Source organism: Stegostoma tigrinum, chromosome 13 (assembly GCF_030684315.1).
Source record: "Stegostoma tigrinum isolate sSteTig4 chromosome 13, sSteTig4.hap1, whole genome shotgun sequence".
In the NCBI taxonomy this organism is placed as follows: domain Eukaryota; kingdom Metazoa; phylum Chordata; class Chondrichthyes; order Orectolobiformes; family Stegostomatidae; genus Stegostoma; species Stegostoma tigrinum.
In genome coordinates, this window is record NC_081366.1 from 76,380,635 (window position 1) to 76,396,377 (window position 15,743).

The following is a 15,743-nucleotide window of genomic DNA, read 5'->3' on the forward strand; positions in this document are numbered from 1 at the left end:
TTAAAACCAATTGTGTAAATGCGTTCAAGAGACAAGTATGAATGCTTTCGAAGAGTAAATGTTTGTAGGATATGGAGTTATAATGTGTTAATAAGGAGTGAAATTTCTCAGCACAATGGCTAGTTCACTCAGTTTCTAATTGGAACTATTACATTGAAGTCATAGAAATTTGATCCCCCTCTCCCAATGAAACTTCCTTTCGCTAATGCTAACTGCATTTCTCCCTCATTTATTTAGCTAGCTTTCCCGCATAGGCACACTGTTCACCTTCATGAAGCTGCAAACTTTACTTTCTAATCACTGACTCGGTAAATACATTTTGCCTGAATTCTTTATTGGATTTCCTGGTGACCACCTTAAAATTCTGAAATGTAATTTTGAACTCGACAATGATGGGTCTAGAAGTCCGTGTCTACTCTATTGAACAGAAACAGAAATTGCTGAAAAATCCCATCCACTCTGGCAGCATCTGTGGAGATAAACGGAGTTAATGCTTCGGGTCCAGTGACCCATCTTCAGGCCACTTCAAAACGTCTGGTTGTATTGAAGGGCCACTCGACCCAAAATGTCAACCCTGCTATCTCTGCATAGATGCTAAGGTTGTGTTGCAGCTTGTATAAAATATTGTATAAAACAACACTTTTGGAATGCTGCATTCATTCCTGGTCTCCCTGCTATAGGAGGGATGTTGTGAAACTTGAAAGGGTTCAGAAAAGATTTAGAAGGATGTTGCCAGGGTGGGAGGGTTTGAGCTACAGGGGGAGGCTGGGGCTATTTTCTCTGGTGCATCAGGGGCTGAAGGGTAACTTTACAGAGGCTTATAAAATCATGAAGGGCATGGATAGGGTGAATAGCCAAGGTCTTTTACTTAGAGTGGATGAGTCAAAAACTTGCAGGTTTAGGTTAACGGTGAGAGGGGAAAGATTTAAAAAGGACAACATTTTCACACAGACGGTGGTGCGTGTATGGAATGAGCTGCCAAAGGAAGTGGTGGGGGCTGGTAGAGTTACAACATTTAAAAAGCATCTGGATGGGTGCGTGAACAGAAAGATTTCAGAGGGATAGGGGCCAAATGCTGGAAAATGGGACTAGATTTGTATAGGGTGTCTGGTCAGCATGGATGGATTGGACTGAAGCGTCTGTATATCTCTATGACTCTCTAACTGCATGCTGCCAGACCTGCTGAGCTTTTCCAAAAAATTCTGTTTCTATTTCTGGTTTCCAGCTTCCACAGTTCTTTGATTTTCCTGCTTCACTGAATGCTTCCGTAATTGGAAGGGCCAACATCTGTCACCTTTCAGGCTTCTAACTTCCAGGGGGAAAGGTTCCCCAGTGTTTCCAAATAGTTATAACATTGTGATTCTAGTATTATGCAAATCAATTTTTTTGCAAATACTCCAGTCCCTCTGTGTCTTTTAGATAAATGGAGACCAGAGCACAATACCAGTGGGAGGTGCTGGGAGGAGAACGAGAGGATATCTGTTTGCAAGTGTAACAAAAGAGATAATGGTTATTTCTGGGAAGGGTATGGCTGAACATATTACGATATCTGCTCACCCATAGATAAGTTAATATTAAAACAAAACTATAAAAATGCTCATCTCAAAAATGGGCTGAGAGAGATTCCGTTCTCCATTGCCAACAATGTAGCTGGATTGTAGCGATTCTGAGCCCCCAGTTTGATTTAACACTTGCATTTATCTATAAACCGAGCAGACTTGATGTTGCAATCTATTGGTTCTGACCCGAATGGATAACAATCGTGTTTCTGTGCTGTTGTCACCTTGTTCCCCAGAAGGACCCAAAGTTCAAGCATCTTCTCAAGTTAACCATTGCTTGGACGCTGCTCAAATGTGCAACGTTGACGAAACGTGCAAGCTGTTCCGCACTGAATATGCCAAGTACTGCCTCAAGCCTGCCTCCAGATATGGCTGCAGCAGACTGAAGTGTCGCAAGAGCCTTCGTCGCTTTTTTGACTTTGTGCCAGAGGAATACAAATACCCATTCCTCTTCTGCCCGTGCAAAGACAGCACATGTGCTGAGCGTAGGCGCCAGACCATTGTCCCGAGCTGCTCCTTCGAGGAACCCGAGAAACAAAACTGCCTCAGTCTACAGGACACGTGCAAGGCAGATCTCATATGCAAGTAAGCATGCTGTCTCATGAAATTAAGTTGGCAGCTCCGGGGAATTTGGAGGGAAAAAAAATACGAGATGATGGAAGACGATCGCACGGTATCTGTGCAGTGGTTAGCGTCAAAGCCCTTCCTACTGAGGGATTGAACCTTTTCTAGAAAAAAAACTAGAACCTTTCCCCAAACACGCCAATTATGTAGAAATTCAATGGGTCACACCACTCCCTTGCATTCTGCAGAATTCACCGTGCCTATTGTATTTTCTACCAGTTGCTGGATGGATAAGTATATAAGCACATCCACAGAGGATTCTTGTGTCACCATGGTAGTAACCCTACCTCTGAGCTAGGAGGCCCCGATCAGGTCCCAGAGATGAGCAAGCTGATTAGAAAATAGCTGTAAGCACCTCTATGCATATAGCCATCACCAGGCTCCCTATATTTTCCTATGAATACCCTTTCAGTACTCTCTTCAGATGGCTTCAGGTTCTACAATCCAACCATCAACAAAGACCTGTGCGCTGACTTGTGGAGAAGTTTAGACAGTCTTCTGTGTTTATTGAAAAGGCCTACTTTATACGAATCACTGATGGATTGTTTTCACTATAAATGTAAGCTTCTGTTAATGCAAATCCTCCATAATCCAACCATCGGTCAACCAAGAATAACACCTTTCTTTTTGTTTTGGCAGATCCCGACTGGTGGACTTTCGGACTAACTGCCAACCGTCCCCGAAATCTGCCAGCAGTTGTTTCCGAGAGAATTATAATGCCTGCCTTCAGTCTTACACGGGTCTCATTGGTAAAATACTCTGATCTTTACAGACTCACTGAAGCCTAACAGTGAGAAGAATTCAGCTCAGTGTACCCACATCGGTTCTTCAAATGAGCGTCACTACCTGGTGCCAATCTCCTGCATTCTCCCCAGATCCTCACTCAATTTTTAGATGCAAATGATCAACACTGTACCAGTGGGGGGGACGCAGGGTGCTGGGAGGATATCTGTTTGCAAGTGTAACGAAAATGATATTTATAGCTGAGCATATCACGATGTGTGCTCGCACATAGATGATTTACTGTTAAAACAAAACGATAAAAATGTTAATCTTAAAAAATGGGCAGAGAGAGATTCCAATCTTCGTTGCCATGTGGACAACAATGTAAGCTCTCAAATGCCTCATTTGAATCTGCCTCCACCGCACATTCCAGTCTCTAATTACTCGCTTTGTGGAAAAAGATTTTCCTCAGCTTTACACTTGCTACTTTTACAGGCCACTTTAAATTTATGCCAGTTTGCTCATGTTCCTTTCACGGGCAGGAATAATTTCTCCTGACCTGCTTTATCCGGCCTGCTTGCAATTTGCCAAACCTCTATCAAATCCCCTCTCAGCCTCCGAGGAGAACAAAATCCCAACTTCTCCAACCTGTCCTCATCGCGCCGAGATAATGAACAAAAGAACACTGCGGATGCTGTAAGTCAGAAATGAACACAGAAGTTGCTGGAAAAGCTCAGCCGGTCTGGCAGCATCTGCGAAGAGAAAATCAGAGTCAAGGTTTCGGGTCCCGGTGACCCTTCCTGCATCCTGAAGTTCCTCATCCATGGAAACATTCTTGCGGCCCTTTCTGAGCTTGGCTGGATGGAGTGTGTTCTGACTCTTGAGAAGCAAGCAATAATGTGTGGAAGTTTCAGTCTCAGTCCTGTGGCGATGGTGTTGGGGGTGAGAGGGATCATAAGGTGACAGAGGATGGCATCAGAAAGCAAACCTGCTGCCTTCATACCACAGCGAGTGGTCACCAGCAGCTGGCACGTCAGTGTATTGCTGCCAGTGGAGCCTCTTGAGAGGCAGCAGCTGATTGCCAAGCCGTTGGCTGCCAATGGAGACCGCTGAGGCTCTGATTGAGTCAGAACCCGGGCAAGGGAGCAGATTCAGCCCATCTTCAACTGTATGGGGCTGGCAAAAGGCCAGCGCCTCAGGGCCTCCTCCTGACGGAGTGAGGTCAACCCACCCGAATTTCATCTCCCTCACGCCGGTCTGAGAAGCTCAGCCTGACTCGGCTCCTAAAGCCCGGTGTCTCTAGGAAATTCTTGAATGGGCAAAAACAACATTCCTGCCTGAGAATGTGGTGGAAGCAGGTTCATTTGGTGCATTCAAAGGGGAATTCGACTGTTATGTGCAACGCAGAAACATACAGGGTTGCGGAGAGAAAGCAGGAAGCTGGCATCAGAAGGCTTGCTCTCTTGGAGAGCTAGTGCTGACATGATGGGCTGAGTGGTCTCCATTGTCACAATTCTGCATTGTAAAGCCACATGCTTGTGAATTTGCTGGAAATAATCTGAGACCTTGGCAACATAAGAATTACTGCGTCATCATCCTGTTTTGGACACATGATATAACCCTTAATAGAACTGTAACAAAATGGCCCAGAATTTCCAAAATCTAGATGTGGCATACACTGGGATTGGACCGTCCGGACCAGATTGAAACTCAGTCTGCACTGACCCAGGGGAAGTTAGCTGGGAAATTGAAATTTTCTGATTGGCAGTCCCCCTGTGTCTGACGTACTATTTCTTTATCTTCCTAATTTATACAATGTTGAACTTTTACTTTATTTCTCTATTTTAATACCTAAGATTTGTAGCCAGGCACTAGGTTTCACCTTCAGTTGGAGTTTTCACGGACTGATTCATCACCCCTCACTAATAGCATTATGCCTATTGTCTGCTCAAGGGGGCATCCTTCTACATGGGGCAATCTATACGCCCTGGGAGGAGCCCATTCATAGGCATAGATGCTGAGCCAATCCCCTACCTTCTCCATCAGTGGGCCTATCTCTGGCAAGCACTCCCCATTAACCTTACTCCCACCCCTCCATGACTCATCCTCCCCTCCCATGACGCCCGAAATTCCCACAGTGGCTCCCGGCAGCCATATTGGTATGGGTTTGGGGGGGTTGGGGAATTGGGAGGATGGGGACCTTCGGTCTGGGGGAAGCTACCAGTTCCTGATTGGCCTACAGCTCCTGAAGGTGGGGAATTCCTCCTAAGGATAGGAACGAACCTGAATCCAGCCAGGGTGGTACTGGATGTTGCCTGGGATGAGATATCTCAGTTACGAGGAGGGACTGGATAGGCTGGGTTTGTTTTCCTTAGAGCACAGGAAGCTGAGGGGGAGCTGACTGAGGAATACCAAGTTATGAGAAGCACAGACAGAGTAGATCGTGGGAATCTTTACCCCATGGCAGATGTGCCTAAGTCCAGAGGATGTAAGTTAAAGGTGAAGAGTATGCAGTTTAAAGGAGACCTAAGGAAGATGGAGTTAGTGCAGTTTGGTGTTTGTTTGTCTGCATAGACATTATGGGCCGAAAGGCCTGTTTCTATGCTGCATGACCCATGGGTCCAAAGGATGCAGTAGGCCACAGTGAGGTGTTCCTTGATCTCCAGCCAGGAGTAGGCCCATCCCTAATTAGAGTCATACAGCATGGAAACAGACCCTTAGGCCCAACTCGCCCATGCTGAACATCATCCCAAACTAAACTGGTCCCACCTGCCTGCTCCTGGACTCTATCCCTCCAAACCTTTCTCAGTCATGTACTTATGCAAATATCTTTTAGAGGTTATAATTGTGCCCACATCCACCACATCCTCGGGAAGCTCATTCCACACACGAACCACCCTCTGTGTAAAAAATTTGCCCCTGCACCTTTTTTAAATCTCTCTCATCTCACCTTAAAAATGGGTCCCCGGTCTTGAAATTCCCAATCCTAGGGAGAAGCCACCTAAAATTAACTTTACCTACACCCCTTTTATAAACCTCTATAAAGTCAACTCTCAATCTCCTACACTCCAGTGAAAAGAGTTCCAGCTTATCTAGCCTTTCTTCATAACTCAAACCTTCCATTCCCAGCAACATCCCGGTAAATCTCTTCCGAACCCTCTCCAGCTTAATAATGTCCTTCCTATAACTGGGCAACCAGACATGGATACAGTATTCCAGAAGAGGCCTCACTAATGCCCAGCAAAACTTCCATATGTTTTAAACTCCACCTCTGATTCAAATTCAAGCCTCAGGCAGCGATCACAGATCTAGGAATTCTACGTCATTCTTAAGCGAAGATTTGAATGTGACCTCAATAGTTAGCCAGTCGAAGTTGTGCATTTGTTACACATTCTGTCTTTGGAGTTTGATGTTCAACGGGGACCGCTTTACAGAAGTCTGTGCACCTCTTGTATCCTACAGGCACTGCCCTAACACCAAACTACATGAGTAACACCAGCGCCAACATCTCTATATGGTGCACATGTGTCAACAGTGGAAATCAACGTGAGGAGTGTGAGGCGCTACTCAACCTTTTCATGAGGAACAACTGTCTCAGTAAGTCCATTAATGCGGTAGAGGTGATTTACTCTGAAGCCTTTGCTCAGAATTGAATAAGGGCAGACCCCAGCCATTTTTGCTCCAATTGTTTTATCCTCCAATTCCTGTGGGGATGATTTTGGAATCCGCCCCTCTCCCAGAGAAAGTGACCTAACACCCCAAGGCTAGAAGGATTGAGTTCCGCCTGGATGCTGAGGTTAATTTCTCCATAATCAACAGTTCGGTCTGCCATGCATCTTGGCCACTGAGTTCGAAATGCAGGGTTTGTCACTCCAGGATCTGCTGGTCGTGGGAGGTGTGTTCATAGCGTGGCCAAAGGGAGTTTTGTCAGCTGTGGATCCTTCAGTTTCCTGAGAGCGACTGGTTAGGTCGGGAAGTCTTCCTGGTCAACTCCTTCCAGAAGGTAATGATAAACTCCCAAGCATAATTACATACTAATATAAATCCAATGGAAGTGTCATGTCCCCAACACCTTCTCCAGGCACAGTACCCAGAGGAAGAGAACATCTAATGGAGTGCCTGCATTCGAGGCCAGTAACATAGTGGACACTATTCCAGCTATTTTACTTCAGCCTTTAGTCATAAGGAAAGCTTTCACTGTTAATGTCTGGTCACCATCCTGACTTGGAAATGTATTTCCTTCAGTGTCGCTGGGTCAAAGCCCTGGAACTCCCTCCCTAATGACATGGTGCATCTACCCACAACAGCTCAAAGAGGCGGCTCACCATCGCCTTCCCCTGGGGCAAATAGAGACAAGCAATAATAGCCGGCCCAGTCAGCGACACTCTCAATCCACAAGCGAATAAAACAATGTCACCTTGCTGAGACTTCTTTCATGCCTTTGTTATGGTTAAGGGAAACAGGTGGTAGCTTGTCTTTGAGCACACATAAATTGGGAGACAGGGTGGAGAATGAGAGGGATATGAGAATGAGAGCAAGAGAGTAAATTATCTCCCCCAAAGGAGAGTCCAGGTTTCTCTCGCATCAGCCGGCTTGATTTCTATTGACAATGGCCTCACTGCTTCCTATCTCTAATCTCTTTCAGACCTGCAGCCCTTCTGTTTCCTGTGTATCTCTTAATTTTCGTTTCTTCATCATTGGCAGCCGAACTGGCAGTTGCCTGGATTAAAAGCTTTGGAATTTCCTTCCTAAACTCTCCATATCTCCGTGCCCCTCTGTCTTGTGGCTTGGCGTGTAGTGATTCTAGTAATGAGGGCCTACATTCCAAACCATGGAATCCAATTAGCTTTAGTAATAGAAAACATAGAATCTCTACAGTGTGGAAGCAGGCCATTCAGCCCATTCAATCTACACCATCCCTTCAAAGAGCATCCCACCTCGTCCCACTCCCCTACCCTATCCCTGACACCCACATTTCCCATGGTTAACCCACGTGCACTGCATATCCCGGGACACTATGAGGCAATTTAGCATGGCCAATCCACCCTAACGTGCACATCTTTGAACTGTGGGAGGAAACCGGAGCACCCAGGGGAAACCCACGCAGACACGGGGAGAATGTGCAAACTGCACCCAGACAGTCACCCGAGGCTGGAATCGAACCCGGGTCCCTGGTGCTGTGAGGCTGCAGTGCTAAGCCACCGTGCCGCCCCACTGTGAAATCTTAATCAAAGAACCCAATAGCAAAGTAATAGAATATCAGTTTCTTACAGGGATAGTTCAGTGATGTTGAACAAATGTGTTGTGTACCCAATGAGAAGAACCTATCTGGACCTCAGTCTGAACAGTCTGATGTTCTGATCTACCCCCTCCAAGGGAACCTCTTCCCAGTTTCGGACAATATCTCATTGAGCTGATGGTTTTGGGTTTGTGGTCTGTATGGCCTCAGAGCTGAAGAAGGGAGGGACAAGAGAAACAACCAGGAGTACTTTATGCTTAAATCCATGAACAACGTCATTTAGTTTAGTGAACAATTTGTCTGAGGTAGGAAAGAATGTGCAAGCTGATGACTATGTGGTAGAATTACTGGCTTGTTAGTTGTCATAGAGACCCACTTTGGTCAATAATGTCCTACAGGGAAGGCCATCATGCCAACCTTACCTGGTCTGACCTACATGTGATTCCAGACCCACAGCAGTGTGGTTGACTCTTAACTGCCGTCTGAAATGGCTGAGCCAGCAATTCAGTTTAAGGCTAATTGGGATGGGCAGCAATGTTTGGTTTTGCTTGTGATACAATGCCATATTTAAGGAAAAGAAGCCTTCCGATAGGGATTAGATTCATGGACAAGAGTGACACTGTGGAAGCGAGTGCTGTTATTTCACCTCAGGGTCTGAATGGGGTATGATCTGAGATTGGAACAGGAGTAGGCCATTCAGCTCCTGGAGCCTGCCATTCAATAAAATCATGGCTGACCTGGGGCCTAACTCCATATACCTGTCCTTGGCCCGTATCCCTTGTCATCTTCGCTGAACGAGAATTTATCTGTCTCAGATTTAAAATTGACAATGGATCCAGAATTCGCTGCTGTTTGTGGAAGAAGGTATCAAACATCTACCAGCCTTCTGCCAGTTGATTCCGGTGAAGATGCTTATAACTATTATTTGCCACAAGCTTTAGTGGCACAGTGGTAATGCCCTTATCTCTAAGTGAAGAGGCCTTGGGGTAAGTCCCAACTGCTCTAGAGGTATGCCATGACATCTCTAAATAGGTTGATTAGAAATGACCTTGAATGTGGCTATTTGAATAGTGGCCTTTATATTTGTTTTGGGGCCCAGCACCTATGGTCACTGTTATTAATTAAGATTCCCTAGACGGATGAGTTCTATATATCTAAATCTGTTGTCAATCTACAGTAAGATCAGCATTCTCCCTACTAAATTACTGGATTGATTTCCTATTCATATCGTCAACCTTCGACTGAATTTCGCATGGCTTGGTCTGTTACAGGAAATTCTATACTTTCGTACACCAGATCTTTGCTGTCTCATCTGTCAGACAGCAAGGAGCCCACACTAACATCTACTCAACACTTACCCTTCAACTTCCCAAACAAGGATGGGTCAGGTGTTGATGCCAAATTAAAAGCGAATCAGGTAAAGACTTTTTTTCTGACCATCTATTTTGTAACTAATTCTTTTAATATAAATACAGGAGTCACATGACAGCAGGTTATAGTCCCACAGGCCTGTTTGAAATCACATGCTTTCAGAGTGCTGCTCCATCTTCAAGCAAGCCATTGGAAACCTGTGATAGTTTTCAGAGTGTTGAAAGCGGGCTCACAGAATTGTTACAGTGCAGTAGGAGGCTGTATGGTGTCTCTCCAACTCTTTGAAAGAGCGTTATAACTTAGTGCCAATCCCTTTGTCCCATAACCCTGAACATTGTTTCCGTGTGAATCAACATCTAATATTCTCTGGAGTATCTGGATTGAACCTGCCTACACCTTGTTTTCAAGCATTGTGCTCTGTGTGAATGATATATCCTTTGCAACTCTTCATCGCAGTTGTTAAGTGAGCTACATGGGTCTTTCTATCCTGACGACCTAGTGGTATTATTGCTGGACTGTTAATCCAAAGATCCAGAGAGCATTCTGGGGTCCGGGTTCGAATCCCGTCCGTGGCATGTGGTGGAATTTGCATTCAATAAGTATCTGGAATTAAGAGTCTAATGGTGGTCATGAATCCATTGTTGGAAAAACCCATCTGGTTCACTAATGTCCTTGAGGGAAGGAAACTGCCATCTTTACCTGGTCTGGCCTACATGTGACTCCAGACCCACTGCAATGTGGTTGGCTCTGAACTGCCCTCTGGGCAAATAGGGATGGGGCGATAAATGCTGCCCTGGCCAGTGACACTCTCATCCCGTGAATGAATAAAGGAAAGGACTTCCTTGTATTGAGGCAACTGCATGGTATCCACTTGCTTTCCAGCCCATAGTCTTTGGAGATCGATGTATCCCTGCATTAAGTATAGGAACATTGGAGAAAGACAGATCCATACTCTTAGACATTGCCTCCTGTTGGTCACTGAGCAGCATTGTGAGGAAGTAATGCCATCTCAGATCGGATAGGGTCCATGTTGAAGAATAGTTACTTCATTGGCTCTTATTTCCTTCCTGCCTTGCCCCTTATCCAGGCAAGCAGGAAGATCTGGGAAGGGAAAATCTCAAACCTTGAGCTAGAGAATCATAGAAACTAGCTGCAGGAGTAGGCCATTCGGCCCTTCAAGCCTGCACCACAATTCAATGTGATCATGACTGCTCATACAATCACAGAATCCCATTCCAGATTCTCCCCATATCTCTTGATCCCTTTAGCCACAAGGGCCATATCCCTCTTGAATATATTTAACGAACTGGCCCCCAACAGCTTCCTGTGCGAGAGAATTCCACAGGTTCACAACTCCATGAGTGAAGAAATTCTTCCTCATCTCAGGCCTGAAGGCTTACCCCTTATTCTTAAACTGTGACCCCTAGTTCTGGAGGTCACCAATGGCTCAATTATTCTCCCTGCTTCTAGCCTGCCCTGTCCCATCAGGATTTTGTATCAATCTATGAGATTCCACCCTCCTCATTCTTCTAAATTCCAGCGAGTACAAGCCCAGTCTATCCACCAATCCCAATGCCTCATGTGCCTCAGAGATGAAGATAAGCTTCCCTATCTATTGCATCTCCCTATCTGATGGAGTGCCTTATCAGGAGGTGCTATTTACTCTAGCAGTTATGAACATGACTCAAGGAGACTCCCAACTTAGAATCATGCTCTGAATCCAATACAAAGGCTACAATTTGGACTTCTTTCATTGTCTAATTCCATTGCAGGAGTGCGATCCTGGGAGCAAGCTAAAGATTTCTCAGGAAGAGTTGCTGCCTGGAGAAACTACTGATTGCAAGGTGAATTCAGGAACTGCTAGCCAGAGCTTCTCTGTCACAATGCCCTGCACCATCACATCACTCTATATCTTCATGACCATTACTGAGAACTCCATTTGAAAGGACGTTACAAAGACTTTGTAAAGAGACAGAAAGAAAGAAAAAAGGTGGACACTTTCTTCTTTGCAAGCTCTGTCACAATCGCTTCGAAAAGAAAACAAACGCTTAAGATACAACTTGAACTGAGAAAATAGTTTGTCGAAATATCCAGCAGACTAGACTTCTTGCATCATTTGGAAATAGAGTTAATTTATTTCACTGCAGCGTATCAGTTATCAGTGTATTCAGGTTCGCTAAAGTATGTAACAAGCCAAAATCTCTTCACATTAATTTCCATCACAGCCAACAAGAATATGTAAGCAATTTAATGAAGTGAGTGGATCTACTGACAAACACTTACCTTTTCCATTTATTTCCCTTCTTTAGTGCAGGTTTGGAAAGAATATGCTAGCACAGCCAGTGGTTACACTCAGATCACTCAATCCCCTCCCTTCTCTGGAAAGTGGGGCTCTTTGTCTTTCAGTTGGACTATGTCAGTGAACGATTTTCCCATTAGAGTGGCTCAGTGGTTAGCACTTCTGCCTCATAGCACCAGGGACCTGGATTTGATTCCACACTTGGGTGATTGTCTGCATGGGTTTCCTCCGGGTGCTCTAGCTTCCTCCCACAGTCCGAAGATGTGCAGGTTAGGGTGGACTGGTCGTGCTAAATTGCCCCATGGTGTCCAGGGATGCGCAGGCCAGGTGGGTTAGCCATAGGAATTGCAGGGATAGGGTAGGGGGCTGGTCTTTGGAGGAGTAAGTGTGGGCTGAATGGCCTGCTTCCACGCTGTAGGGACTTTATAATTCTCGAATGGAATTAAAAAATAATGAGTTATCCTTTAAGTGAAAGGCCGGGAAGGGCTATAGTCCTCTGCCTAGTCTGAAATATCTCATTTTGGGATGTTGCATTTTCAATTTGAGGTGTCCCACCCTCTGATACTGAGAGATATGACTGTGATTATTGCTCTGCTACTTCTTATTGGGGTCTTTGGAACCAGTTACATGATGAGCAATAGTCACTGACTGAATGAGACATGGAGACGATCTGATCCCTGTGATACAGTAAATAGTTTGGGCCATTCAAAACTGCTCGTTAGGCAGTGATGGACTCAACAAACACCATTCATTGAAAAATGACATGCTGGGTACTTGTTGTTAAATCCAGACCAGTTCTCACTGCAGTAGCTATGTAATGCTGTTGAAGCAGCGATCTGCAACTGCTCATCAAGGTGATATTGAAGGGTCAGCTTGTTCCTGATGTTACACAGATGTCACTGACGCTGCAGCTCTACTTATTCAAGATCAGAAGTCACACGACGCCAGGTTATAGTCCAACAGGTTTATTTGAAATCACAAGCTTTCGGGGCATTTCTCCATCAGGTGAACTGAGCAGTGTTCCGAAAGCCTGTGATTTTAAATAAACCTGTTGGACTATAACCTGGTGTCGTGTGACTTCTGACTTTTCCCACCCCAGTCCAACACCGGCACCTCCACATCATGGCTCCTCATTCTTTAAACCGTTCAACTTGTTCAATGCCTTGTTTGTGTCTGAGTCTGATGCTAGAGCTGTTGTGATGTGGGAAATGATGGCATTCCCTGTGCTGTATAAATGTAATGTTTAATAAATAACCTGGCAAAACTACTTGTCTCGTTCAAAAGACCATAAATGTCTCTTGTACTGCATCAAATGACAGCTGCTGTGATCTTGAAATGGCATTAGGAAACCACAAGGACAAGGAGACAGCTGGACTGCATGGCTGTGGTGGGAAAATCAATTTGAAAAGAAACATAACTGTCATATATAATAGATATTTTAACAGTGATAATAGATTAGATGATTGTAAAGTGCCCATCTATTATTTGGAATCAATTGTCATTCATAAACTCATTGAAATTGACTATTTGTGTTCACAGCATTGAATTTCTTAGAACATCTGATTCACTGATGGTGTTTGTCTGCAAATCTCCTCTAGCTAAACCATCAATGTGCTTTACTGTATATCCCAGATGAGCATTTACACTGCAAATTGAGCCATGTAGTGCTGTAACTGTAATTCACCTTCAGCTGATCACATTCTATATATAAATCTTGCAAAACTCTCAGTTGAACTCTCGTTTCTAATTCGTTCTTGGATATCACTGTTCTATGTACATCAATGCTCCTCCATTGTAGACTGACCTTTCAAGTCACATTCACCTGCCCAGTATTTTGTACACGCCATCTGAGCCCCTCAATTAGATTCACTTCCAAATGTCCATTGTTTCATATATAAACATCTGATTCCTTTGATTAGATATTATTCTGCAACTCAATCCTGTATCTGCTATTTACATATATTCAATCTGACCTCCTCAAATAGCTTTTAGCATAATCTCCCTGTACACATTCTCCCTGTGTCTGTGTGGGTTTTCTTCGGGTGCTGCAGCTTCCTCCCATAGTCCAAAGATGTGCAGGTTAGAGTGGGTCGGCTGTGCTAAATTGCTCATAGTGCCCAGGGATGTGCAGGCTAGCCATGGGAAATGGTAGGGGGCTGTGGGTGTCGTGCTTTTGAGGCTTGGGTGTGGACTTGATGGGTTGAATGGTCTCCTTCCACACAATTGGGGTTCTAAGTTACTATGATTCTGTCAGAATGACAGCATCCCACCTATAAGCTGTCTAAACCCTACAATTCCAACTGTATTCATATAGAACATAGAACATTACAGCACAGTACAGGCCCTTCGGTCCTCGATGTTGTGCCGGCCTGTCATACCGATTACTTAAGTACAAGAGTTGCATGCCGAGGGTCTAACCTATTATGTTATTTCAGCATTTGGTTTGTCTGCAGCATGATATAAATTCTCCAAGCCCTTCAATGAGCTTACACTTATCTCCTGTGTATCCATAATTCTCTTCACATTTGTACAGCAGGTAAAGTCTTATGTTCTGAGGATCCCAGGAGGTCAAGGAAAGATGAGATTGTGCTTTACCTTGGAATCCTGAATCTGCTCTCAATCCTAAATTTGCCACACACAGGCTCAATTAGATGCAGAGGGAAGGCTGCAAGTGCCATGAAGCAATGAGATTCTTACAGTGCGTTCAAGTTAGTGCCATAGCATTGGAACTAAACAGACCTGCATCACACCAGTGTTGCTGTGTAGGGGAAACTGTAGGCTTTATTCAGAGTCAGGACTGCACCTGACACTGAAGTGTAGAAGAGGCATTCCATGGAGAGTGGACATCCATTCTGCTTTGAAGGCATTTTGGATCTCTTCGCCGACTTATGTCACCTTATGAGGATGAAATGACAACCTTCCTCATTTCTGGACTAAACTCGCACTGTTGCGTAATTTGGCTGGACAAAGTGGATGTTGGGAAGATGCTTCCATTGGCAGGAGAGTCTAGGACCCAAGGGCACAGCCTTAGAGTAAAGGGAAGACCTTTTAGACTGGAGATAAGGAGAAATGTCTTCAGCCAGAGAGTGGTGAATCTATGGAATTCGCTGCCTCAGAAGGCTGTGGGGGCCAGGTCATTGAGTACATTTCACACTGAGATAGATTGATTATCAAGGGGATCAAGGGTTACGGGGAGAAAGTGGGAGAATGGGGTTGAAAATCTTATCAGCCACGATTGAATTGTGGAGCAGACTCGAAGGGGTGAATGGTCTAATTTCTGCTCCTATATCTTATGGTCTTATGTTAAAATCTTCTTGTAACCAATTAACATCTCCTCTAGCCAAAGACAATTTAATAAACGCTGTTTAGTGGATGGAAGAATTTGATTCTGTTTAAGATAGGCCTGAATAAGCATGACATGTCCGGCTGGGTTCGCACTCGGCCTGATTAACTTGTGACAAGATAACAAAGTGTGGAGCTGGATGAACACAGCAGGCCAAGCAGCATCTCAGAAGCACAAAAGCTGACGTTTCGGGCCTAGACCCTTCTTGTGACGATGCTGACTGCAGTCAGTGTACTTTGGCCCCAGGTGCAGACTGAATACCCTGAGAGCAGATAATCCCAACGCAACATGTAGGCTTGAGGTTGGCGTATTCGTGATATGGACTAGTGATAAAAAAGGCCCAGGCTAATACTCTGAGGTCATAGGTTCACATGGCTTCTTGACAGCGGGGAAATTTGGATCTCAATTGTTAAAAACAATCTGGAATTGAAAGCAGAACTCTGCAAGAGTGACCATTAACTGTTGTTAAAAACCAGTCTGGATCACAGATTATGTCCAAGAGCTTTGCTGCAGGAGATCCTCAGGAGAGTGCCTCAGCCTAACTTCAGCTTCTAACTTATACACCACACACACACACACACACAC

The 15,743-nt window shown here is 44.8% G+C and overlaps 1 protein-coding gene across 2 annotated transcripts in view; it reads left to right on the forward strand.

The window, feature by feature from the left end:
- The window catches only part of LOC125458296 (GDNF family receptor alpha-4-like), a 37,696-nt gene extending 24,169 nt beyond the window's left edge, over positions 1–13,527 (forward strand). Inside the window, exons 4-8 of one of the 2 annotated variants that reach the window (XM_048543471.2) lie at positions 1,796–2,144; positions 2,823–2,932; positions 6,369–6,503; positions 9,417–9,562; positions 11,289–13,527. In XM_048543471.2, coding sequence (XP_048399428.1) covers positions 1,796–2,144; positions 2,823–2,932; positions 6,369–6,503; positions 9,417–9,562; positions 11,289–11,459 — 911 coding nt within the window. In that variant the 3' untranslated portion in view covers positions 11,460–13,527. The remainder of the gene's footprint in view (positions 1–1,795; positions 2,145–2,822; positions 2,933–6,368; positions 6,504–9,416; positions 9,563–11,288) is intronic. The other variant, XM_048543472.2, reaches the window with a different exon arrangement.
- Positions 13,528–15,743: the final 2,216 nt, after the last annotated feature.